Here is a 26,793-nt window from a genome sequence, read left to right as displayed (position 1 = left end):
TTAGATGTGTGGTGTTGTTGTTGTTCAGTCGTTCAGTCGTGTCCGACTCTTCGTGACCCCATGGACCATAGCACGCCAGGCCTTCCTGTCCTGCGCTCTCTCCCGGAGCGTGCTCAAGTTCATATTCATTGCATCCGTGATGCTATCTAGCCATCTCATCCTCTGCCGTCCCCTTCTCCTTTTGCCTTCAGTCTTTCCCAGCATCAGGGTCTTTTCCAGGGAGTTTTCTCTTCGCATTAGGTGGCCAAAATATTGGAGCTTCAGCTTCATTATCTGTCCTTCCAATGAGCAGTCAGGGTTGATTTCCTTTAGGATGGACTGATTTGACCTCCTTGCAGTCCAGGGGACTCGTAGGAGTCTTCTCCAGCACCACAGTTCGAAAGCATCAATTCTTCGGCGCTCAGCCTTCCTTATAGTCCAGCTCTCACAGCCATACATTACTACTGGGAAAACCATAGCTTTGATTAGACGGACCTTTGTCGGCAAGGTGATGTCTCTGCTTCTTACTATGCTGTCTAGGTTGGCCATAGCTTTCCTCCCAAGGAGCAAGCGTCTTTTAATTTCATGGCTACAGTCACCGTCTGCGGTGATCTTGGAGCCCAAGAAAGTAAAATCTGTCACTGCTTCCATTTCTTCCCCTTCTATATGCCAGGAAGTGATGGGGCCAGATGTGTGGTGGGTAGCCCCAAAAGAAAGCAGTCACAAAGTTTCAGATAATGTATAAATGTGTATTGAAGAAAAATGTTGATAGGAAAAAAATGAAAACCTTAATGAATACACACAACACATACAAAAACACATGAGCAAATAGTGTAATAAAACAACCAGGGACAAACGCATCCTGCTAACCTAACTAGACTGTATCCCTATTTTATCCAGGTCTCTTATTCAAGCAATATCTTACTGTCATAAGCCTAGCTCTGTCTTTCAACTAATTCTCCAGTTTCAGCAGCTCTGACTATTTCTAGCCTTCTTTCCTTCCATCTCTCTTCTTCTCTCTGTGTTTCACTCCCTTTTGTCTTAGGCTTTTATCTTAAAATTGTTTTTTTTTCCTTCCTCAGTTCCAACCAATCAGGAGGGTAGTTTCTTGTTCATGTTTGCCCCAAATTCCTTTTCCTAAGCTCTTCCTTTGACCTCCTATTGAATCCCTGCAAACTCTTTTTTTTTCTTCCTCTGCAGACATCCTGGCTCCTATATTTTACTAAACTTGGGCCTTCTGCAAACCTTTGGCTACTTGAGCAAACATCCTGACTCCTAGAATCTGTGACTAAACTTTTTACCAACTGGCTGAAACTGACCAGTGCACACACACAAAAAATGTAATCCCATAGTATCCAAACAGCAAACTAACTGCAAAGATGGAAGGCAGTTCTGTCCCTTGACAGTAACATAGTCTGTGCCAAGTTCTGGCAAGCTTTGCAAGTTGTCACCCCATTGTATGTGGAGTGCTGCCAATATTCCTGTCCCCGCTTCCATTATTTCCACTTCTTTTGCTGCCAGGGCCCCCTTGGGGTACTCACTGTAAGTAGAAGCCCTGTAAGAGCTTGCCTGCTGACTCTCTTCCTTTCTTTGCTACATGCTGCTGCCATACACGGCGACATTGTACCCTCGTGCTGCTGCCCAATTTAGTGAGCGATGTGCTCCTGTTGCCTTCCTGCAGAAGAAAGACTGGCCATTATGACCTCATGCTGACCCTGTTTGCCTGAAGAAGTCTGGCCTTTGTGACTTCATGCTGGTGCTGCCCACCGGAAGGAGTCACTGGCCTATGTGCTCCCCACCCCCCACCACAGTTGCTGTCCATCTAAAAAATGGCCCCCATTTCCACATACTGTGCCCTGTCTGCATCCTAGACCAGAGAAGTGTTTCCAAACTTTCTTTCTCAGAGCTATGTTAAATATGTAGCATGCACCTGAACCTTACCATTTTGTTTCCCTTTGTGTAAGTGTGCAGGGGACTGATCTGGATTGAGACTACCAGATATGGGGTAGGGAAGGTTAAAACCTTCCCACCCAGGCACTCCCACCCAATTCTCTCTCTCTCTCTCTCTCACACACACACACACACACACACACACAGGGTTGTTTTTTAAAACCCTCCATTGGTGCCACTGGAATTTTCTTCATTTAGACCCCATGGAGGTGGAGGGCAAATTTTGGGTTAGAAAGTGGCTGGGTGGAAAGGTGTCACCATCCCTGACCTGCGCGCAGGGGTCCTGATCTAGACTGGGCCCCCACATGATTACATGAAGGTAAACGAGCTGGTGAGGATGAGCTGTATGCTACATATTTAATGTAGTGCATAGTTTAGCCCTCACTTCACCATCCCCTCAAAGGCAAGGTTCTCCTCAGGAGGCAGGCGCCAGTGTCCAACGATGCATGAGGTGACAGCCCTGCAACTCTTTCCGGCTGCCAGTAATAGCACCTCTCTGTGCTATGTCCCCCTGCTGCCTGCCAGTCACTTCTCTGGTGCCTTTCCCATCCTCCCCAAACATTAGCTGTACTGGCTGTGGCTGATTGGAGTTGTTGTCCAAGCCATATGGAGTGTATTCTTCCCCAGCTGGTTGGGGAAGAATAAGCAACCACTGTATGGGGATGAGAAAGCATCAGGAAGCTAGTTTGGGAAGGAGTTTCCAAACTTTCTTTCTCAGAGCATAATAGAAAGAAATGGAAAAATAAAATTAATAACCAACCATTCATTCATTCATTCATTTATTATCCCGTCTTTCTGCCCCAAATTGGCACTCAAATCCAGAATCTAATCTAAACTCAAAGAATCTAAACTAAACTATAAGCTTTCCTGCACAAAACTTTTATTGTGTGCTCGTGATTACTCACAGTAGTTTTCAAGTCCTTTACATGACATTGCCATCCTCCAAGTCCTCTCCTTTGCAACCATTTCCCTGGCTTTTTTTAGATCAAGGAAAGCGTGGTATTATTTAGAAATGGTGGGATGTGGCTCTTGTGCAATTGTGCGATTCCACTATACCACAGCACCATCTAGTGGTTGTACAATGAAACATATAAAAAGGCAGAGAAAGAAACCCCCCAGAAAAAAACGTGTAAAGGAGCCAACTTTAATCCTGCAAAGATTCTGGAAGCAGACGCCTCGGTAAAGGTGCCGGTTAAAAGCATCATATAGAAAAGCCCTATAACTAAAATATTACCTTCTACTCACCCCTCATAAACCAGAGATTCACACCTAATTCCTCAGGGCCAGATCAGGCATTTAGGGGGCCCAGTTGCAGCCCACAATATCTTGCCCCATTTTACACAAGTTGAGCCATTTTTAAGGCTGGGAGGCTGACGTTAATAAAGCAAAAGGGACCAGTTTGCCAATGGTTTCTTCTGCCTGCCCCAGCATCTACGGCTCTCCTTCGCCATTCCCTGTAAATGAGCGTGAGTGTCATTCTGTATGGCAATTATAGGAAAGTGGGTAAAGGAAAGTCATTCCCCACACACAGAAAACTAGCATGTCAAGGAGAAGGCTAGACTAACCCCCCCCCCCCCCCCGCACAGCTTGCTAGTTTTCTGGGTGCCAGGAATTTTAGTATAGTTGAGTATTTAGTCATATGAGCCCACCAATTCCTCAGTCTGAAGTGTTACAAGGCCAGTATAGGTTTGCCACCTTTTGGCGTTTGTGACCATGAAGCCTCAGGGTGTGGTCCAGGATATACCTAACACTTCCCTGGCAGATGTGCTCTGCAGGGCATAATCTGTTGTCATGGACAATCGTGTGCCATGGTCTGTCTTCTCAGAGAGAAGGGCCTGCCCGACAGGCTTCCAAAGGCTGCATTTCTTAGGGATACAGTTTGAAAACCATTCCTTCCAGGAATGGTACTTTCTACAACACAAAATGCTCAAACGTCTTCCCAAACTGATTGCACATCTTGTTGTGTCACGCTACAAAATAGCACTGTTAAGAATAGGGCCAACAGTTTCCTTTCGGAAATAGTTTTTAATGGCACTTGATAGATTCCAGGAAAGAGCACCACGGAGCATGGGGCTGTTGAGCTGGGATCCATCAACCACTCTGGCACTGTGTCTCTTGGCCCAAGGCTACGTTTACAATGGGAGAAATTCTGATTTAAAGTTTTAGATGTTGGTTTTAGCTGGATTTATGCTGAGCCTCCCAGGTACGGGTATGCCCCATTGACACACCCAATAGAATTTCAAACACCCATCAGACCTTGGTTTTCCACTTCCTGCGTGTGTTGATGGAAGTTCATTCCACAGTAACTATGTTAGTCCTTCAGGTGTCAAGGGTCTCTTTTTTTGTTTTCATTTGTCGATATAAGGATATGGCAGGAGCAGATGATGATATTTCAGGAAATTGAAAGCTTTGGTTAATTATTTTCAGTGTTCTTTTTCTACATTCGCAGAGGGAGAGCATTGGTGAGTGAGAGATCCTTAGATGGAATTAGCCAACCTGCAAGCCGTGTAAAACTCACAGTGGACATCCAAAAAGATGTGCTGCTTGGACATTATGGCTTTAAGATTTCCCAGCATCTTCCCCTTCTTGTCATATCAGTTGCTGCAGGTAGGAACCCATTTCCTCTCTCCTCCCATGTGATACCCAAGTCATAGGTTATAGTCGAGGGCATGTAAGGATAATGACAAAGGGTTATAAAACTTTGTCCTTGGAAAACAACAGTCCTTAACACATCTGCTTTAGGACACCCACTGACATACATTTCTTCGTATGATTAGAGTATGATTCTTAGTATGGTTACATTTCTCAGTATGATTACAGTAGGGTAGGGTCAATTGGAGCAAATTGGGGGGGGGGGGGCTTGGGCAAAATGTGCCATGGGCCTTAAGGTGGCCTTTTATGCCTAGCCAAAAAAGAGGACAAAAGAGGATACCAATTTGCGTAAGCTAATTGTAGGTATCAATGTAAATTTAGAAATAATAACTATAATTTAACTAGAAATCCAGCGCATCACTCTGTAGTGTGGAAGGCTGACCAAGTAAGCCAGACTTCCCCAACCTGGTTCCCTCCAGATGTCTTGGACTGCAGTTCCCATAAAGTATCTCTCATGGTTCCAAACGTCTTCTGATGTAGGGTCGTTTTGTCAACTGGAAAGATAACGTATTCCTAACAAGGCCCTGATATTTTGCAGGCAGCACTGCTGATGGGAAGCTTCTTCCAGGGGACCACATTCTTGCAATAAACAACGAAGCAGCGGAAGACATTGCTGGTGAACAAGCAGCCACTCTTTTAAGGTGCTACATGAAAGCTTGCTGACAGTGCAAAATGTTATGGCCGGGCTCCAAAGAGCTGCTTAAGTTCATGCCAGGGATTTGTGCTAGCCTGGGGATCTTGACTTTTCTCCTTTGGATAGTTGACGGCCATGCCAAATCACAAAACAGCTTTTGAGCCCCTGTTCTGTGTCCAAAGCGGTTTTTTCTTGCTTCCCGGGGTGGTATTCAAGACAAACAAATCTAAAGCCCCATTGGGCTGACAGAAGGAGTTTCATGGTTCTTTGGATCCTGGCCTATCTTAAAACAATGTAGAATGCTGGTATGGAAACAGGTTATGCCAGGGGTATGGATCCTCGGGCCTGCGGACCAAATCCGGCTTGCCTGGGGTCCCAGTCTGACCCTCCAGGGTTTCTGAGATGGCCATGCCCCTTTCCCTGGCCCCACCCCCTTTCCTCCAATAATTGATCATTTGGTGGCTTCCTGGCTTTTGCACAGTCCCCCCCCCCCATTCTGAAAGGTTGAAATGCCTTTCCTAAGGCTGAGTCACTGCCAGGAAGAGCAGTAAGCTAAAATATGCTGGTATTTTTGGCCCCACCCTTTTGCCTTTGGCCCCACCCACTAACTGGAATACAGCCCCTGAGACCTTCTTTGAAATGGAATTGGGCCCTCAGGCTGAAAGAGCTCTGACTCCCCTGGGTTACCCTATTCCAAGGTGGATCCAGGCTTTCCAGTGGCTGCTGGCATTTCCTACTCACACGCTTTCTGGGAATTGTTTGTTTATATAGCACCATCAGTGTGCACGGCCCTTTACAGAGTCCACGTCCCTGCCCCATGGTGCTTAAAGTCTAAACTCTGATACAGAGGAAACAACAGAGGAAGGGGAGATAGAGGGAAGCAGGGAAGCAATATGAAGTTGTTTCCGGGACACATCCTTAGGGTTCGTGCCGGGCTCAGTTACTGTAGGGCACGGGAACTATGTTGCCAAATGCTTCATGGAAAAGGTGTGTTTTGAGCAGAGATTTGAAGGAGGTTAGAGAGGTGGCATGCAGGTGTTCTGGGAGGCAATTCCAAGCATAAGCAGCTGCAAGGGAGAAAGGGCACGGTATCTTGGAAGGGCAGGAGACCTTTGGACAGTGCAGGATGGTGGAGCTGGAAGACTAAAGGATGTATCTGGATGTATCTGGATATAAGAGTGGGAAGGTAAGGCACGGCATGAGTGTGGAGAGAGGAGCTTGTGCTAGGTCCTAGAGTGGGCAGGAAGCCATTGTAAGAATTTAAGAAGAGGCGTCATATGATCAGAGTGGTGAGAAGGGTGAATGGCTTTGGCAAGAGAGTGCTGGATAGACATGAGTGGACCTTGATGAAGTAATGGAAAACCAGGGAGGAGGAGACTACAGTGATCTAGGCAAGAGATGACCAGGAGATGGGAGGGGCTGTGGCTCAGTGGTAGAGCACCTGCTTTGCATGCAGAAGGTTCTTGGTTCAACCCTCTGCATCTCCAGGGAAGGCTGGGAAAACCCTGCCTGAAACCCTGGAGAGCTCCTGCCAATCAATGTCGTCAATACTGGGCTAGATGAACCAGGGGCCTGACTCAGTATAAGGCAGCTTCCCAGGTTCCTATGACATGGAACGGAGGTTTTGCCAAAGGGACAGAGTGAAAGGGCTAGAGATGTGAAGGCCTGGGGAAAAACCAGAAAATGGGCGGGGGTGTTTCCCCCCCTTTTTCCCCAAGGACCGGGAGGGGGTTGTTTCTGAAAAACTGGAAAAATTGAACAGCTTTGAGTTATGAAATATTTTCTTTTAGCATTTAAGACAAAGTATTTATATATTGTTACCCAGCCTTTACTCCCCCCAAAATGATTTCCAAAGACTATGTAATATGGTTTTTTATAGAAAGACTAGAGATGTAAAATGTCTGGAAATAATGAAGCCATGGGGAAAATATATTTTTTAATCCTCCCTGTAATGTACCCAACATAGGTAGTTCTTTCATTCCTTATTCAAATTATTGATCTAAAGTATATTTTACTGATAAGACATTTATGCTCATTTCCCAACATGTGAGTAGAGTCAGCATTGTGCATTCTTGACAGTAAATGTGCATTCTTGACAGCTTGGGCTTTGTTCTACAGAGTCCTATGTTGCTCGTGCTGTAGCAGTCATTTAATGTAGTTCTAATCTATTCAGACAATAATTGCAAATTTACTAACTGTTTACTTTTTAAAAGTTTTAAAATATAATAATAATAATAATAATAATAATAATAATAATAATTTGGTGAGCAAACTAAGTCATACATAAAATAACTTTAGGAACAGAAAGGCTGCTTTATGTTCCTAGAGCAGCCCTCCCCAACCTGGTGCCCTCCTGATGGTTTGGACTACAGTGTCCAGCATTCCTGACCATTGGCCATGCTGCCTGAGACTGATAGGAGCTGAAGTTCAAAATATCTAGAGGGCACCAGCTTGGGGAAGGCTGTCTTAAAGCAACAAAGTAACTTTAGATCTGTAAAGAGCTCTAAAAAAATATGTATTGCCTATTTTTCAATTTTCCCCCAAATTTCCAACTTTTCTGGGGGAAAATATGGAAAAAAATAGGCGAAGCCCAAGCAACATGCCACTTCCACAGAGTGGGTGGTAACGTTGTCAATGGATAAGGAGAGCACCTGGGGAGGGGAGGGCTTGGGAGGGCAAAGGAGAAGTCCCATCTTGGACATCTGAGACCACGCCAAAGCATCCCAGCAGCAATACTGGAGAGGCAGCTGGAGATGAGCGACTGGAGTGAGGGCGACAATTCAGGGGTAGAGAAACAGTGCTGAACGTCAACTGCATATCGGTCAGCAGTGGGCAGAAGGTAGATCAGGATCTAGTGGCAGACATTGGGTGATTTGCTGTAGATCAGCAAAGGTGCCTGATTTCGTCTGATCTCAGAAGCTAAGCAGGGTCAGCCCTGGTTAGTACTTGGATGGGAGACCGCCTGGGAATCAGGCTTCCTGCATTGAGCAGGGGGTTGGACTCGATGGTCTTGTAGGCCCCTTCCAACCCTAGGATTCTATGATTCCTGACTCTTCCCAGTTGTTTAGCAATAGCAGCTGCAAAGTGACTCCCCCTTGCCCTAAATTATGCTGCTGAAATGAAGAAAGCTTGGGGTCACCAGGAGGGAATTTATATGTGGAAGGGCAGGCTGCTCCCTTTTGATCTGGTACTCAGAACAAATTCCTGGCTCAGGATCCTTTGATTCCCAGTGTACGCCTTCTGCACCGGACTCCAGTTCATGGAACTCAAGGTTCCTAGTAAAAAACAAAGTAGATTCCCCAAGCCTGAAGTCTGCCTGCCACTGGCATCGGCAGATCTGGAAACCATGGGATTTGTTGAAGACACTCATTCATAGCATGCCTGTAGATGAATGATGTTGAACTTCTGCCCTGAAGCAAGAGTACATTTTCCCCCTTGAGGAATCGGCTGTCATTTATTTATTTTTTTGGTCTTACAGGGAATCGCAAGACCCTCTCCAGTTTACAATTCTCCGATGCACCTCGGTAAATTGCCTTCATGTACCACTGATGTTTGAAATGCTCCTTGGAGGGTAAGGGTTTGGCCTCCTGCTAGGTATGCACATGAGATCACAAATAAGATGTTCCAGGAGGTAATCTTAAGAGTTATGGGACGGGCGGGGGGTGGGCTGAGACTAGAGAACTTGTGTATTGTGGGGGCCCTGGGGAGGACAGTGAGATCTTTGCCACCCAGGGTCAGGACGTTTTGCCTGCACTGTAGCACTGTCATCAAGTCCAATGTGGCGCTAGTGTAGCGTAGCAGGCACAGTGTTGGTCTCCAGCCAGACTGACATACTACATGCAGATGTATCCTGACAGCGTAGATGAGGAAAGCCTGGTTACGGGGAGCAGTTCAGGAGTGAAGAAGCAGCAGTGATAAGGGGGTGCTTAACCCTTACCTACCCGTTGTTTTCCCATTCTGAATCGCCCTCCTGCATTTAAAACCCGGATTTGGAGCAGGCAAACAGGGAGCAGCGCTCACCCACCCCCATCCTCTCTTGCTGTATAATTTTGGGCCTTCGGCCAAAGAGACTCAAGTTGAAATCTACATTTAGCCACAGAGGCCACCTGTGACCTTGCACCAGCCACATGAACAGCGGAAGCTTGCTCGTACTGAGTCTGACCCTTGGTCCATCTTGCTCTGTTCTCTCTACCCCAACTGGCTCTTCAGGGTCTCAGGCAGAGGTCTTTCCCAGCCCTGCCCCCAAAGCAGGGGCGGCCCATCCATATAGGCAAACTAGGCGGTTGCCTAGGGCACCAAGTGGGATGCCAAATCTGAGGGGAAGAATACACATTAAAAAAATACAAATGAGAATTCCATGTTTCTATTTTCTCTGATCTCAGAAACATTGGGTGGGTGGGAGGAAAGGAAAGGTTCCTCCTGTGCAAGCACCGAGTCATTACTGACCCCTAGAGGGACGCCTACTTACGCTGGCGTTTTCATGGCAGACTGTAGCGGGGTGGTTTGCCATTGCCTTCCCCAGTCGTGACTACCTTTCCCCCAGCAAGCTGGGTACTCATTTTACTGAGCTTGGAAGGATGGAGGGCTGAGTCGACCTGAGCCGGCGACCCGAGACCCGGCTTCTGCTGGGATCAAACTCAGGTCGTGGGGAGAGTTTCGGTTGCAATGCTGCCACCTACCACTGGAAAAAATGAATAATTATGGCTCTGTTTAAATAAATACACTCAAACAACATTAAACGGAGAATAAGGGCAAAATGTTACCCCGTTTACCAAAAACCTGAGCCTAGATCTGCCCTTGGGGCTTGGGCGTGGTGGTGCCGATTGCATGGTTCGCCTGGGACGCCAGTTGCTGGCAGCTAGTCTAGGGCTGCCTCTGTCCCCAAAGATCCTTTCAAACTGGAGACATCAGGAATTAAACCTGAGACCTTCCGCATGGAAACCATATGCTGTACCACTGAGTTATGGCCGATCACCATTGTGTGTGTGTGTGTGTGAGATGAAAAAAGGGGGAGGGACCATAGGTACACTACCTTGAGTTCCTTGGTGGAAGCGCAGGGTTAAGAAAATGTAGGCAGTAAAGAAGCTTGCCCTACGTTCCTATGGGGAAAAGTGACAGAAGTGAAGAGGGGCACCGGTGGAGCTGCTTCCTGCCCATGGTGGTGACATCAGTCACTGCGCGTCAAGCCTCCTGCTGTCAGCATTGTCTCCTTCTGCATTCTGTTTCTTTGTCTCGCTAGAGCTGCGGTTGATGGTCGATGCCCACGAGCACCACCGTGCCCTGGGCACCGCCCGTGGTGCCCACCAAGGCCCCACCTGTCCCGATTTTTTTTAATTATTATTTTTTTAATCGCCAAGAGCCCCCAAACGTTGGAGGACCCCTGCATTAGAGTGTGACAGAATGTTGAGCGTCTGGGAGAAGATGCTGAGCATTGGGTTTGCCAATGTAGGTATTTGTGGTAGGGTGGATCCAAAAGCCAACTTGCTTCTGAAGGCCCCGAGGGCAGACAGCTGCTGTTTGTCTCTGTCCTCAGACTGTGTCCAACTCGCTTCTCTAATGCAGAAAGAAAAACCCGACTGATGTGTTGGAACATCTCAATTCATAGAATCATAGAATAGTAGGGTTGGAAGGGGCCTATAAGACCATCGAATCCAACCCCTGCACCCTCTCTTGCAGTGGAAGGGGACATTTATGAAAAGCTTTAAAGGTTTGGGGTGGGGAGGGGTGTTTGTTTGGGGATGTGGGGAGATTACAGTGGAGGGACATGACAGAGGCTTCTACAGTGATGGACGGTGTGATGAGTGTAACTACCAGTGAAGGCTGGTGGCTGCAATGTCAGTGGGGCTGTGAATCTGCTCTCGGTTCCAGTCAGAACCAGTCAGAACTGTAAAGGAGCTATCCAAAGTGCTTAACCCTATCCCCAAAATAGGTTGGCTTGTTGGATAGCTCTTTTAGAGTTCTGACTGAAATCCAGAGCAGATTCACAGCCCCACTGACATTGGAGCTACCAGTCTCCACTGGACATTTTTCTCCTCCTCCCATAATAGGAGAATTCAGATTTACTCAGTGTAGCTGAGTGGTGGAAGATTCAGGAGCAACAATAAGATAGGCTTTTTTACTCATCACATAGCTACAATCCATAAGATTCTAAAATCCATCCTAAGTACCTTCATTATGCCAACCAAAAGTTCACCAAAAATGTGCAAGCTTTCAAGATCTTCAGATCTCTTCATCGGGCAAGATGTTACAAAAGCAGGTTGAGGGTGGAAGGAAGGGGGGCAGGGAAGCTGGCTTGTCACTGACGTTGTGTCTGTATGATCACAGTCTTGAGATGGAATGGAGGAGGAAGGGTCTGCAGACATCGAAGTAAGGCACAGAGGTTCCGGGGGCCAATTTCCCATCCCTGGAAACCACCACGGGCCACACAAACACACACACACACACACACCCCTGCTGCAGAAATCAGCACCATCAGATTGCCACCAAAATTCAGTAGCAATTCAGTGGTAGCAAAAAAAAGGTGCTGTTCCACTTTAAAACAAGGCATGCTGGGAGTGTGGCCTTGTTTTAATGCATAATCGCTCTGGAAGCCCCACTGCAGCAACAACTTGGGGCATGGCCGGGACCACAAAACAGGCCACATGTTGCCCAGCCCTTCTCTAGCAAGTGAAGTGGTGGTTTCAGGTTTCACCTGCAGTTGCTGGAGCTGCCCCTAGGGCTGCTGGGAGGAAGAAAGGCACATTTTTGATTCTCCATTTTTGAGAATATAAATGTCGTGCTCGGAAATGTCTCCATCTTGGGTGAAGCACACAGGCTCTTTTGGCAGTGGAACCAGGGGGAAAATAGGCAGCCCTTATATTAGCAAAGCTGGAGATGGTTTTAAATGCTCTGCTTGGTAAAAAAAAAAAAAAAAAAAAGTCAATAGAAGCCAAATTGGATAGCTTTACCTAGTAGTTGGAAGAAATGAATCCTCAGAGTCTCAACTCCCAGCTTTAGTAAGATATACTTCTTCACTTAACACATAGTGAACATATGGAATTCCCTACCACAAGATGGTGTTGATGGCCAACAGCTGTGACGGTAATGAGAGAAAAGGATGAACCAGATCCATGAAGAATAGGTCCATCCATGACAGTTAAGGAACTCCACATTCAGAAGCAGAATGCTTCTGAGCAGGCCTGGCATAAGGGGTTGGCAAGGTTGGGCAGCTGCTGAATGGGCTCAGAAGGGCCCACCCCGCCGCCCCCAAAGACCCTACATTCACCACCACCACTGTCACCACCTATCCCCTGGAGAGCCATGTCGGCAGGAGAAAGTGGCTGGCATGGCTCTTCAGAGAGCCAGCTAGACCTAAATGCCTGGCTCTGAGGGGTCCTTCCTTGGAGCCAGACAATGTGGACACCGGAGCGGTGTCCCAGGAGATTGCCTGTACCATGGGCAGTCACCCAGAACACCTCAAGAGCAGCTGTCTGTCTTCCAGGGAGGCTGCCCATCCTCTGTTTAGCAAGAGCTAATGGAGGACGGGCAGTTGCTCCGACCGAGAGGTGTCCCAGGAGCTCTCCTGTGGCACAGGTGATCTCCTGGGAGACCTCTCCAGTCTCCGCGATGATTGGCTCTGAAGAAGGACCCCATCAGAGCCAGGCATCAGACAGGGAATGGCAGCGAGTGAGGGAGCAGTGAAAGTGGGGAGGGGGGCCTTCGGCAGCACCACGCCCATGGGCACCCAGAGGTCTGGCCCCAGCCCTGCTCCTGACTGCAGATGTTGTGGACCAGCCTTCCCCAATGGCCATGCTGTCTAGGGGTGATGGGAGCTGTAGTCCAGCACATCTGGAGGGCACTAGGCTGGGGAGGACTGGGAACCAATAAAAGAGAACAGTTTCGTGCCCTGACTGCTCTGTGAGCTTCCCAGAGGGATCTGGCTGGCTGCGGTAGAAAAGGATTCAGAACTAGATGGTCCCTTGATGTGATCCAGCAAGACAGTTCTCGCAACTTGATGGCTGTGCTTTTCTCATGTTCTCAACTCAGTCTCAACTCATCTGCAGCTGCCCACGTTTGTGGTCCTGTTGTGCCATTCAGTTTGCCAACCCAATGCCCTTGTTTTCCAGGGTGGCCCAAAATCATCCTTTCTTACAGCAGAGAAAAGAGCCAGGCTAAAGACAAATCCTGTTAAAGTCCGCTTTGCAGAAGAAGTCGTTGTGAATGGACATGCTCAGGTCTGTGCCAATGCAGTCACCAAGTTTTATGTTTTTTAAATTTGCCAAAATACATTTATTGGGCTCAGAGGCAAAAATTATGGAGTAGGCCAGGGGTTAGAACCTCGGGCCCAGGGGCCCGATTTCTGGCCATCCTGGAGCCCCGCTGAAACACAGCCCTGAGAAGCTCCTCCAGAATGCCATTCGTCCTTGTCCTGATAAGAGGTCCTCCACCACACTGACTGGATTGGAAGTTGTGATGAGGCCTCTCAGACAATTAAGGAACATAGCTGGATGCTCATCTGCCTTTTAAGGGATCTTTCATTCAGTTTAAATACATGTGTATATTGCCAAAACATTATATGTGCCTTTTCTTAAAATGGAGGTGTGAAATAATGGAAAAGGTAATAAAATATATTGCTCATAGTTAAAACAGAAAGCCCATTCTACGGGTTTGTTTTCTATTCCTTGCTACAGAAAAGGAGTACTGGAGTCAAACAAGTAACCCCTTAGGCTGCAGTCCTATGCCCACTTACCTGGGAGTAAGCTCCATTGGAAATAAGGTGACTTAAGTCAGAGGAGACATGCATAGGATTACATTGTGAGCGTTCATCTTTAAAAACGTTCTGTGCGGTTGAAAACGAAAAGTAAATTTACAGCGTATTCCATTTCTGAGTATATTTTTTATGTGTGTGTTGATTGCAAGCTCTCTTGGGTCCAATGACAGAGAATTAGGTTATACTTTTTAGAATAAAGGAAGAAACGGAGGAGAGACAAGCCTTCCCCCTTGGGCATTAAGTGCCCACATACAGACGTATCCCCATACATCAGCCTCCACCAGGCCGGTGCCCTCCAGGTGTATTGGACATAATTCCATCATCCCTAGTCAGCATGGCTGGGGATGATTGGAATTGCAATCCAACACATTTGGAGGGTACCAAGCTGGGAAGGCTTCCATGGAGCATAACCGGCTTCTGTTTTTCTTCCCTTCCACTCCTGGCGCTGCAACATGGGCTGGCGCTGCAACAGAAGGTCTGTGCATGCCTCCCATTTCCACATCCAGCCCTCTCCCCTCTGCTCGGTTAAGGACTGTGAGCTTATGTGTATGCATCATGGGAGGAAACAGGATGCTGTTGTCCTCTATGGGGACCCCTCCATGCACTGCCAGCATGCCCATGTGGGAAAGGAGCATTCCCAGGTAGTTCTCGCTCACTTTCAAAAACTGCATAGCAAACTGCTCACAATGGGCATTTTAAATGGACCGTCGTTGCTAAACAAAGTTCTGTTTGGAAAAAGCCCAGCAGTGCTTTCACACCGCTGAAATATGAACCATCTTTCTAAGGGCATGAATTGTTGATGAGACCAAATGCTTTTAAACCTTAATTTTCCAGGGTAAATCTTGTTTATTGCCCTGTAGCAAAGCTAGATTTGAGCACTGGGTCATCTAAGGATTTTTGCAAGGTAAACAATGAGCTCTGGACCAGGCATGCTTTCTCATGTCTATTGAATGTGCACTACACAGCCGGGTTTTCGATTCTATACGAGACGCTGTTTTCTTTACTACTGATCTATGCATTTGTCAGTTGCTTTTTTTTCTACTAGAATAGCTCAGCGTGACTTAACATCAAAGGTTAACAAAACAATAGAATCTAATGTCATTTGAAAACTTAATATAAAACACAACAGCAGTTACGAAACAAACCAAAAGGAAATGCCTTTTGAACAGAGGAGGAGAGCCTCTGTCTGTGAAAGCAGCATAAGGCAGGGGTGTTGAACCTCTTTCAGTCCAAGGGCCAAATTCCATTTCAGAGAAGCTCTCGGGGGCCGCATTCCAGGGTAGGCAGGGCTAAAGGCAAAAGGGATGGGGCCCAAAATACCAAACATACCAGTCTTTTTTTAGCTTAAAGCTCGTACTGCCAGTAACTAATCCTTTTAGGAGAGGCATTTCAGCCTTTTAGAATGAGGGGAAGGAAAACTGCACAGAAGTCAGGAAGCCACCAAATGATTGATGGTTGGGGGAAAGGGGGTGGAGCCAAAGGAGGTATGTGGCCATCTGGAGAATCCCAGAGGGCTGGATTGGCCCCCCAGGCCTGAGGTTCTGCACACCTGGTATAAGCAGTTAACTTCGTGCAGGCTTCTCCCAATGTGGTGCCCACCACACGTTTTGGGCTACAACTACCAGCATTCCCGACCATTGGTTATGCTGGCTGGGTTGATGGGAGTTGGTCCAAAACATCTGGTGAGCACCAGGTTGGGGAAGGTTGATGACCTAGTTCATCTCCCTGGGGAGGGTTTGTGTAGGCACTGCAAGAGGGGAGGGTGCATACAGACCCAGCTGAGCACATCAGCCCATAGAAGTGAATGAACAGTACCTGACACCAGAAGGAAGCAAGATGCTTTCTACCATATAGCCTCTAAATCAAGGGTGGGCAACTTGTGGTCCTCTCACCGTCTCTCACCATTGGCTACACTGGCTAGGGTTGATAGGAGTTGTAGACAAAAACATCTGGAGGATTGCAAGTTGCTCACCCTGGTTCTAAATGAAAAAAACAGTGAAAAAAGGTGAATTTGGCACTAGGGGTTGTAAGGAAAGGGACTGAAAATAAAACTGCTGGTATCATGAAGCCTCTATACGGCTCTATAATGTGACCACACTTGGAATACTGTGTACAGTTCTGGTCGCAGCATCTCAAAAAGAATATTGTGGAGTTGGAGAAAGCGCAGAAAAGTGCAGAAAAGAAAAAGGCAACCAAAGTTATCATGGAGCTGGAGAAACTCCCCTGTGAAGAAAGTTTACAATAGCTGCGGGGGGGGGGTAGTTTAATGGGGTGGGAAGCAAGTAAGAGGGACATGATAGACATCAAATTATGCATGGTGTGGAGAATGTGGATAGGGAGACATTTTTCTCCCCCTTTCACAATACTAGAACCCAGTGGGGTCATCCCATGAAGCTGACTGGTGGGAGATGCAGGACAGATAAAAGGAAGTCCTTCACACAGCACAGAGTTAAATTATGGAATTCGCTACCACAAGACTCAGCGATAGCCACCACGTTTGATGGCTTTAAAGGGGAATTCGATTCATGGAGGAGAATCTAATCATTGACTTGGATACGAGTCATGTTGGCTATGTGCTACCTCCAGCATCGGAGGCACTGTGCCTCTGTATGCACGTCGGGGAACATGGGCAGGACGGTGCTTTTGCACTTGGGTCCTGCTTGGGGGCTTCCCAGAGGCAACTGCTAGACTAGATGGGCCTTTTGTCTGATCCAGCAGGGCTCTTCTTACGTTCTTGTGTTCTCATGCTGATGGAGAAGCAACTCTGGTTCATGGGAGACTGTGCATTCAGTGAGCTAATTTGTTTGTTGGGGGGTGTGGTTATATGCACCCCTCTTCTTCCCCCATGTGAAACCACCCTCAGTTCCTCATGTGAAGCCACCCTCTGTATCTTATTTTGTTGGTTTGTTTATTTGTTTTGCCTCTGTTGACTCAGTGCCACTCAGGATAGAACCACATGCTATGCAGCAGACACAAAGTTCTCAAACTCATGTTTGCCACTTAACAGTAATATAGAGATTTGTGGCAAAAGGGTGGGGATTGGCAGGGGAGGATCACTGGGCAGAACAGGGATACTTAACCTTTTCCCCTACAACCACTCCCAGGTCTGTTTTCTCTGTTGTTCCCATTTGAGCCCTGCGACTAGAAATAAGCCCAGTTGAGTTGAAAAGGCCGGGTGGTGGTGGGAATGAATGAAGCAGAGAACCTGTGGGTGAGAGAAGCACCCCTATCTTGCGCTCCAGTTGTCCTCTCAAATTCCCCCTGCCCTCACGTTAACCAGGAGACAGATGTTTGCTGAGCTAATGTACTTTTCCACACCAAATTGCATTGCCCTCAAATCAGTCAAGAGGTTGTAGCTGCACCCTGCATTGTAGATACTGCACTGAGCAGATGGTTGTACTGAATGACCTCCAAGAAGAGGTGCTGTGGAGCCATGGCTCACATGGACACAGCTCTGACATTTCTTTTATTTGCAGGGACGCTGACATCATCTGCTGCCCCCCTCACACTTCCCTGTTCCCTCTGAGCTTAGCTGCAATCCTCACCCGAGCTTTGGGGGAAATGAATTTTCCCAGCAACAATATATTGTTCCTTTTGTAATACAAAGTATTTTCTATTACAACAACCATTAGCTTTACAGAAGACCTGCTCCTGGTGGAGATGAAAACTGCTAGAACTCGTTTGTTGACATGGACAGCTGCCTGCAGTTTTGGACTCTCCCTGGGGGACATGGCTATGGGGGTTTCCTGAGGAGCGCCTCCACGTTAGAATTAACCAGGACTCCACTGCCTCCAAAGCCCCTTCCAGCTTTATGATTCTCTGAGCAACCTGCTTCAAAACCTGTCACTTTTTGTTAGCTTGTGAATTGGCAAATGTGTTTCCATTATTTTATTTTATGTGTCAAAAGTATTTTGGTCCTTCACCACAACGGATACCAGGGTGGTATATAAGTAGCATCAACAATCTGAAACATCCCCCAAATACGATACAACAAAACTGTAAAACAACGTCATAATAAAAATAAATCAGCAAATAAAAACAGCAAAAAAGTTTTAAAACTTTAAAATGGGTTGGGAAATAAATGAGCTTTAACCTGGCACCAGTCAAACCTCTTTGGGGAGAGCGTTCCAAAAACAGAGTGCCAACACTGAGAAAGCCCTCTCCGTGGTTCCTACACAGTGAACTTCTCCTGGTAAAGGAATCCAGAGAAGAGCCTCCCTTGAAGCTCTTAAGATAATGCAAGAAGATCTTAAAGACAAAGGCAAATGGTACTGTTGAACTGCAACAACTCCCAGCTGACATTTCATCAAGGTGTCCCGTGTTTGATTGCTGGCCTTTAAATGAGTGGAACTTGACCATGTCACATCTTCTAGGATTCTGGCTCCTAAGGCAAGCAGAACAGATCATGGCTGCATTGTTTTAATCTTCGCATGCACTTGTGGGCTCAGTTGCTGAAGAAGGATCCATACTTTAATTAATTCAGTTCTATAGCTATAAAATACTGTGCTCTGGGGAAGGCAACAGATCACCACCTGCTTGGCAAAGAGGAAGAATTTGTGTATTTGGGAGAAAATCATCCTTTTTGTCATCAGCCTAGCATATGGTGGGGTATTGCCTTCCCCCGAACACACCACTTTGTAGCAACAGAATTAAATAAATCCTTTGACCCTGTTGTCTTGCGTGTGCATACTGGGGATGGAGCAGTCAGGGAAGCACTGTTAATGTTCAAGACATACTTATTTACAGTATATGCTTCTCCAGGCCCCATAACCAAGATTCTCTGGGAGGTTTACACTAAAAACAAACCGTGAAAATAAAAAGCATTAAAAAACATTAGGCAGCATCAGAAAATAAGATCAATCAGTACAACAAGACTTGCAAGCAACACAAAAAGGCCTTAAAACTTTCCAAGTTCCAAAACCTTTAGAAGTCTTTAAAAGCCATTAAGAACCTCTTAAAAACCTGGTAGAGTTTTTAAAAAGTCTTTGCCTGGCACCAAAAAGAATCTAAAGTGGGTGCCCGGCCAAACTCACTGCGAAGGGCATTCTACAGGCTGGGTGCTACCACTGAGAAGGCCCTCTCCCTAGTAGCCACATGTCACACCTCACTTGGCGCATCAAGAGGAGGTCCTCTGAATGGCTTCCAAACTAAGCAAAGCTAACTTTGTAGGTGGGAGAACATGTGTATTAAGAATTCCCTTTGTTCAACTGCAGGTCATCTGTGGTCTCCCAAGATGATATCTTCCAGTGAGATCTGCTGAATGGCATGCTGAATGGTAACTAGATTTTTGTTTTTGCTTTCTAGGGAAGTTCTCTCCTGTGCATGCCCAACGTTCTCAAGGTGTACTTGGAAAATGGACAGACGAAAGCTTTCAAGTTTGAGGCAAACACAACCGTCAAGGTACCTTGAGTTGGACACCTGATGTTACTCACTATAAGCTGGGTTAAGTATGGGGCTGGCGCACTGTAGAATAGGGGTGGGTAGAAAGTAGATCTCCAGATGGTTGGGACCAGCTTGCAGCATTCCTGACCATTGGCCATGCTGGTGGGGACTTCTGGGAGTGGAAGTCCAAAACATCTGGAGATCTATCTTCTGCCCACCCCTGCTCTAGAAAGTGTAGGAGCCAATGCACAGATCAACGTATTTCAACATTTCATTACACAAGAACATAAGAAGACCCATGCTGGATCAGACCAAGGGTCCATCTAGTTCACACGGTGAACAATCAGCTGTCAACTGGGAACCCACAAGCAGGACACAAGTGCAACAGCACCCTCCCACCCATGTTCCCCAGCAACTGGTGTACATAGGCTCACTGCCTTTGGTACTGGAGGTAGCATATGGCCATCAGGACTAGTAGCCATTGATGGGTTTATCCTCCATGAATTTGTCCAATCCCCTTTTAAAGGCATCCAAATTGGTGGCCATCTCTACGTCTTGTGGAAGTGAATTCGTTTAACTATGTGCCGTGTGAAGAAGTACTTCCTTTTATCTGTCCTGAATCTCCCATCAATCAGCTTCATGGGATGAGCCTGGGTTATAGTGTTATGAGAGGGGGAGAAAAATGTTTCCCTATCCACATTATGCATCCACCATGCATAATTTTGTACACCTCTATCATGTCTCCCCTTAGCCTCCTTTTTTTCAAAGAGGGTAAGAGGAGACATGATAGAGATGTAGAGTGTTGAGAAGTGTCTTGGAAACAGGATATGGAGATTGCAAAAATTAGCTATTCCTGGATGGGCAACTTGCCCTATCCTTGCTAAAACCAGCATAATACCCATACCCATACGTTTATATAGCTTTGATTTGATGTTATTCTCATGTGATGGTATGGTAGATTTTGCTGTAGCCTGGGGGTAATGTATTTTATTACAAATTCTATGGCCACAATCCAGTGTGTAGTTATGCACACTTAAGTACTAAAGAAATCAGTGCTTTTCTTAAGCACACATAACTCTGTGCTGGATTGTGGTCCAACTTCTATTCTAAACCTTACAGGCATCATTTTCCCCTCCAAATTATCATCAGATCTCATCAAAATCAGTGGGATTTTGGGTGCTTAGCACCCGGAATTAGTCAATCAGCTGCAACAGGCAAGAGTTTGTGTCAAGAGGCCACCTGTGCTCTCACACCGCTTGTGTGCATTTGAATGGACCATGCATGGAATAGCTTCCCGGTGGACTCTGCCCCATGGTCAGTTCTACTGCTCTCCCACTCGGCTGCCCTTGATGTTGGCCCAAATCTGCTGTCTTAGGTGGCCAGTTCACTATGCCTCATGTGTAGCACTGCCTCTGTGTAAAATTAAGCAGTACAAGAATAGCTACAGGGTGGTGGGGGCTGGGGTGTGTGTGGACAATTTCTCCAGTGCATTGACCTGTTTTTTGATTTGTGGTTTTGCCATCAATAATTGGCAGGACATTATTCTTACTTTGAAAGAAAAGCTTTCCATTCAAAGTATTGATCATTTTGCCTTGGTCCTGGAAGAGCAGTACAATGTGTTCAAGATGTATCTTCTACATGAGGATGAACTCATCGAACAGGTAAGTTTCAGTTCTTCAGCATGCTCCCATCAGTGATGGTGGTGGGTATATAGGAAGAGCAACAGGAAGTACCTTGAAGGGGTACTTCCTGTCACTACTGTTCTTGTTCAGGCACAATAGTACCTCTGCCTCCTTTACCCATCCTGCTCGCACAGGGGTAGGGACCCTGGGCCCCCCCAGGTGTTGTTGGACTCCAGCTCCCCTCAGCCCTAGGCAGCAAAGCCAATGGTGAGGGATGATGGGAGCTGTAGTCCAACGACATATGTCTTGAAGGCCATAGGTTCCTCACCCCGTGCTAGTCCATTTGGACTAACAGCCATCCAAATGTGGGTATCCCCTCAGAATGTCTGGATTGTGGGTGACCAGCATTCTGATTCAGAGCACTGATCACCTGCAGACCTGTTTTATAAGGAAGCAGTCGTACTGAAGCTCTCTGAAATACCAGTGTCCACAAAGATCTGCTCCTTTCCTATAAACTTCTCCCCACACAACTGCTACTGTTTCAGGACACTGTTACAGCCACGTATTATGTTGTTCAAGGTTAAGCTATGATGGCCCCCTCTCTCCGTCAGCCTTCCCCAACCTGGCACCCTCCAGGTGTGCTGGACTACAACTCCCACTATCCCCATCCAGCATGGTCCTGCCTGCTGGGGATAATGGGAATTGTAGTGCAGCCAGCCAGAGGGCACCAGGTTGGGGAAGGCTGCTCCAGGTGTTTATATAGTGTTCTTGATGATAGTAGGCCATAGGTGCCCACTTACTTGTCACTTTGGCTGCTCTTTGTCTAAAACCCCACTGGAATGTACGTAAAGTCATACTTTCCTGTAGGTGGACGTAACACAAATTGCTTTTCCCAATAAACCTCAGAATTAGGATAATAGTGTAGGCTGCAATACAGCACCTATTTCTTTCTTTACACCTTCTCCTTTGTTCGACAGACAGAACAGGACAGCCATCGTGTTATTGCAGGGGATGCTGAATGATGATGGTGCATATGACCATGGTTGAATGATGGCTCATGCACATAGTATTTCCCCTTGCTTTTGGTTGTCAAAACTAGAGCTATCTGGATTAGGGGCCACCTAGACATCACACTGACGACAAAGGTCCGCATAGTTCAAGCAATGGTATTCCCCGTAGTAACCTATGGCTGCGAGAGCTGGACCATAAGGAAGGCTGAGTGAAGGAAAATAGATGCTTTTGAACTGTGGTGTTGGAGGAAAATTCTGAGAGTGCCTTGGACTGCAAGAAGGTCAAACTCCAGGAAATAAAGCCAGACTGCTCACTTGAGGGAATGATATGAAAGGCAAAACTGAAGTACTTTGGCCACATAATGAGAAGACAGGATACCCTGGAGAAGATGCTGATGCTAGGGAAAGTGGAAGGCAAAAGGAAGAGGGGCCGACCAAGGGCAAGGTGGATGCATGATATTCTGGAGGTGACGGACTTGACCTTGGGGGAGCTGGGGGTGGCGATGGCCGACAGGAAGCTCTGGCGTGGGCTGGTCCATGAAGTCACGAAGAGTCGGAAGCGACTGAACGAATAAACAACAACAACAAAAAACAACTGCGTTGCCCAAGCAGATGCTTGGCATAGCAATACCTTTAGGGGCACCAATGCTGCAAGATGTCCTGTGCCGTATTCCTCTCAGTACTTGCTAGATGGAACTTGCAATGTCGTGGACAATGCTGGCATGCAACTCTTCAGTCAGGCCAGCCCTGGGGTCTGGCTATGCCCTGAGTATCTATCCAGAACCTTGGTCATATTCTTGATAACGGTCAGTTAATCCAAATGCTTCTCAAGGCTGTGTGTGCTAGGAAAAAAAAAACAAAATTCTGCTCCACGGTAATCTCTGCGACAAGTTCTGGAATTTCACTAGGAACTGCCCACACTTTTTCAAACAACCGTCTTTGCAATCCTACATAAGCATTTGCCTAAAAAAAAAATACAGCATCTGTTCTTAAGAAGCTAGAGTTGGGACCTAATGGCTGCATGATGGTGATAATTCTGGAAACATACTATTTTACTCTGTCCTTCCCCTGATAGGTTTACCGTTGTTGCTGTTTTTATCGTTTTTAATACCGCATCAGTTTTAATTATGTGGTTTTTTGTTGTACACCACCCTGGGAGGGCTCCTGTCCTGAAAGGTGCCCCCCCCAGGTGGCCAATCTATTTATTATAAATAAATAAATAAATTTCTCTTTTTCCTTCATTTCAGGTAGTTCAGAGGAAAGAGTCTCATGCTTATCGGTGCCTCTTCAGAATCTGCTTTATACCCAGGGATCCACTGCATCTGTTGCAGCAAGATCCAGTTGCCTTTGAGTATCTCTATTTGCAGGTGATGCGCTAATGCATCATGTGTCAGACTGTAATCCTATCAGTTAAGCAACTGGCTTTGTGGCCATCTACCTGATGCTGCTAAGAGCAGCAGAGATTGCTTGTGGGGATTGGGTGGGAATGGCTTGGTGTAAATTAGGGGTGGGCAGACTTTAGGCTTGCAGGATTTACTTGGTTTTTAGTAGAACCCTCGAGATCCATGAACTGGTGTTTGGGAGAGGGCCTTCTTGGGGGGGAGAGGGAGAGAGCCTTCTCAGTGGTGGCTGCCATTTATGGAATAATCTCCCTAACGAGGCCTGCCTGGTGGCAACATTGTCATCTTTTTGGCACCAGGTTAAAATTGCCCTCTTCTCTCAGGCCTTTGGCAGCGTATAATAAGTCTCTTGATTGTCTCTGGCTGATGGTTTTACATTGTTTTAGATATATGTTATTGTGTGTGCCATTTGGCCTGTGTCATTACATGAATGGCTTCATACTTTCTCTGATGTAATTTTTGTAAACCACCCAGAGAGCTTCAGCTATTGGGCGGTTTGGAAATATAATAAATGAAATGAAAAGAAAATGGTGCAGAAGACACACACTGAGAACTAAAGGTTTCTGAGCCCAGGAATGTCTTTTGAGTGCCAGAGTCGAATGGAGCTCACAGTGCCCCTACACAGAAATCTACTCTTGGTTACCCCAAGCTTTCTCCATTTCAGCAGTATAGTTTTGGATGGCAGGGCAGGGAGGGGAGTCCTTTCGTTGCTGCTACTGGCAAACAAGTGGGAGTGAGGAATCCTTGCCGATCTACTGCAACCCACCGAGCTGTCAGATCTGCCTTCTGTCCACTTTTGGGCAGCGGAGACTGATGGCGCCCACGTCAGTGGGGAGGTCAATCCGCTCCAGGTTTCAGTCAGAAGCAGTCAGAACTCTAAAGGAGCTATAAAGCTATAGGAGCTATAAAGCTATAGCTCCTTTAGAGTTCTGACTGCTTCTGACTGCTTCTGACTGAAACCCGGAGCGGATTGACCTCCCCATTGACGTGGGCACCATCAGCCTCCGCTGCCCTTGGTGTAAATGGAAGAGTGCTTCTCTCCACTTGCTGAACCGGCTCTGTCCATTTCAGAGCTGCAGTGATGTGCTCCAGGAGAGGTTTGCTGTCGAGATGAAGTGCAGCGTCGCTTTGCGGTTGGCTGCGCTGCACATACAAGAGCGGATCGTCACTTGCGCTCAGCCACAGAAAGTCTCGCTGAAGTATATAGAGTAAGTGAAGCTGTGTCTCTGTAAATGCCACTGCTTTTTTTTTTTTGAAGAAGAAGAATTAGAAGAAGAAACCCCCCTTCAGAGAGTGGAAGGCCTGTGTCCTCAAAAAGAAATGGAAGCACCAGCTCAAATAGGTGAGGGTCTTGCATTCAGTTGCCCCTTTAAGGACACCTCACACATACAGTATGTGCATTCCCTATGTGGGGAGTACTTCCATGTAGAAAATCACGTGAAACTCACCACTGGGTCATTGCATGTGATAGGCGCACACGTATTGCGCTGCACGTGTGTGACGCCAGGGTGTCACTGTGAGACTTGGAGATCCAGGTTCAAAGCCCCATTCAGAGATAACGCTCACTGGTTTACCTTGGGCCAGTCATGAATTTGCACCAGTCACTGTCTCTCAGCGTAACCTACTTCACAGAGTTGTTATGAGGGTCAAATGGGAAAGGCCATGGATGCCGTCCAGAGCTTCTTGTAGAAAGGGTGGGATACAACATGCAATAAACAAATACGCAGTGGGAAACTGAAAGTAATTTATGATAAATAAATCATAAAAGCTTTATGATACATTTATGATACATAAATCATAAAAGCTTTATGATACATACGCGCGTAATGAAATATGCTGCGGATTGCACAGGTGTATGTGACAGCCTCCATGTGAATTTTGTGTCCTTTGAGTTATTTACTGGGATGCAAGCATCAGTGATGACCCAGCGGTTGACTTAGGCTAAGTGAAATACGGTTTAGTAACATACACATTGTGCTACACTTTTGAGTGGATCGTCCACACACATCTGCACGTGTGTCTTCACATCACTTCTTGAACATCTAGCACAGACTTGGCATCGGCGTATTGTCGATTGCCAGAGATGTCGTCATTGTAGTTACTGCTGGGCCACCAAATGTCACTGAACATCACCTGCCTCCGCATGGATGTGTATTGTCTGCCTGGCCACCTTTGCATTCCATGGACTGCAGGCACATAGTAACAAAGGCCTTGATGGAAATGATGATGTCATGACCTTTCATGGGCCGTGATTCCCTGCCTTGCCTTTTTTGGTAAAGGTTGTCATAGGGACTAGCCACAAAAAATGATCATCTATTATTTTAGGCCACTTCTAGATGGCAGCTACCCCAATGACAGCAGTCTCAAATGAGGTATTATTATTGGAAGGAAGTGTCTCAAGGTATTACATCATCAGCAGCATCATTTATTACACTTTCTCTCACCCTTCCTTCAAGAAGCTCAGGGTGGTACACATGTTCCCCCACCCTAACAATTATTGGGTGATTACCAGTAGAGGCTGGTGGCTCCAATTTCAGCGGGGCTGTGTATCCATCCTGGGTTTCAGTCAGAACCAGCCAGAACTGTAAAGAACCTGTCCGAGGTGTTGAAACCATTTTGGGGCTAGGGTTCAGTATCTTGCATAGCTCCTTTAGAGTTCTGGCTGGTTCTGACTGAAGCCCAGAGCAGATTCCCCAGCCCTCTGAAATCAGAGCCACCAGCCTCCACTGGTGATTATGAGGTAGATTTAGGCTAAGAGAATGACTGGCCAAAGATCACCCAGTCAGCTTCACAGCTGAGTGCAGGTTTGAGCTCAGGTCACCGTAGTCCTACCCAACAGTCTAGTTGCTACTATACTGCTTTGTCTCTCACTAAGTACTCACTGCTCAAATATTTTGGCCACCTAATGCGAAGAGAAAACTCCCTGGAAAAGACCCGGATGCTGGGAAGGATTGAAGGCAAAAGGAGAAGGGGACGGCAGAGGATGAGATGGCTAGATAGCATCACCGATGCAATGAATATGGACTTGAGCACACTCCGGGAGAGAGCGGAGGACAGGAAGGCCTGGCGTGCTGTGGTCCATGGGGTCACGAAGAGTCGGACACGACTGAACAACAACAACAACAAGTACTCACTAGTGTGGGATTTTGTGCTACCATTGCCGGTTTTGCACCACAGATACTGTGCCCCTCACGCTGGCTCTGCTAGTCCTTCAGCTCTGTCACAGGGCTTGCAGCTCCCAAGAGGATTATGGGTGAGCTAACTCATAAAGCTTTCCATCTAGAGAACGAATGGAGAACCTTTTTTCTATGAAGGACAGAAAAAATAATCAATTGGGGGCCACTCACAATAATTAATTTATGGTATTCTAAGTTCTTAATGGTACTATAAATATAAATAAATAAAAGTATTGTTA

General features: G+C 46.7%; 1 protein-coding gene across 1 annotated transcript in view; it reads left to right on the top strand.

Annotated features, from left to right (window-relative positions):
• FRMPD1 (FERM and PDZ domain containing 1) overlaps positions 1–26,793 on the top strand; it is a 61,857-nt gene that overhangs the window by 18,748 nt on the left and 16,316 nt on the right. The window contains exons 3-10 of the mRNA XM_084834930.1: positions 4,379–4,536; positions 5,120–5,222; positions 8,694–8,739; positions 13,321–13,428; positions 19,269–19,364; positions 20,882–21,007; positions 23,226–23,345; positions 24,450–24,586. Coding sequence (XP_084691056.1) covers positions 4,379–4,536; positions 5,120–5,222; positions 8,694–8,739; positions 13,321–13,428; positions 19,269–19,364; positions 20,882–21,007; positions 23,226–23,345; positions 24,450–24,586 — 894 coding nt within the window. The remainder of the gene's footprint in view (positions 1–4,378; positions 4,537–5,119; positions 5,223–8,693; positions 8,740–13,320; positions 13,429–19,268; positions 19,365–20,881; positions 21,008–23,225; positions 23,346–24,449; positions 24,587–26,793) is intronic.

This window comes from Heloderma suspectum, chromosome 2 (genome assembly GCF_057233095.1).
Source record: "Heloderma suspectum isolate Gila_16-S chromosome 2, 16-S_ref, whole genome shotgun sequence".
NCBI lineage: Eukaryota > Metazoa > Chordata > Lepidosauria > Squamata > Helodermatidae > Heloderma > Heloderma suspectum.
Note: the sequence above shows the minus strand (reverse complement) of the source record. Positions and strands in the feature narration are given on the sequence as shown.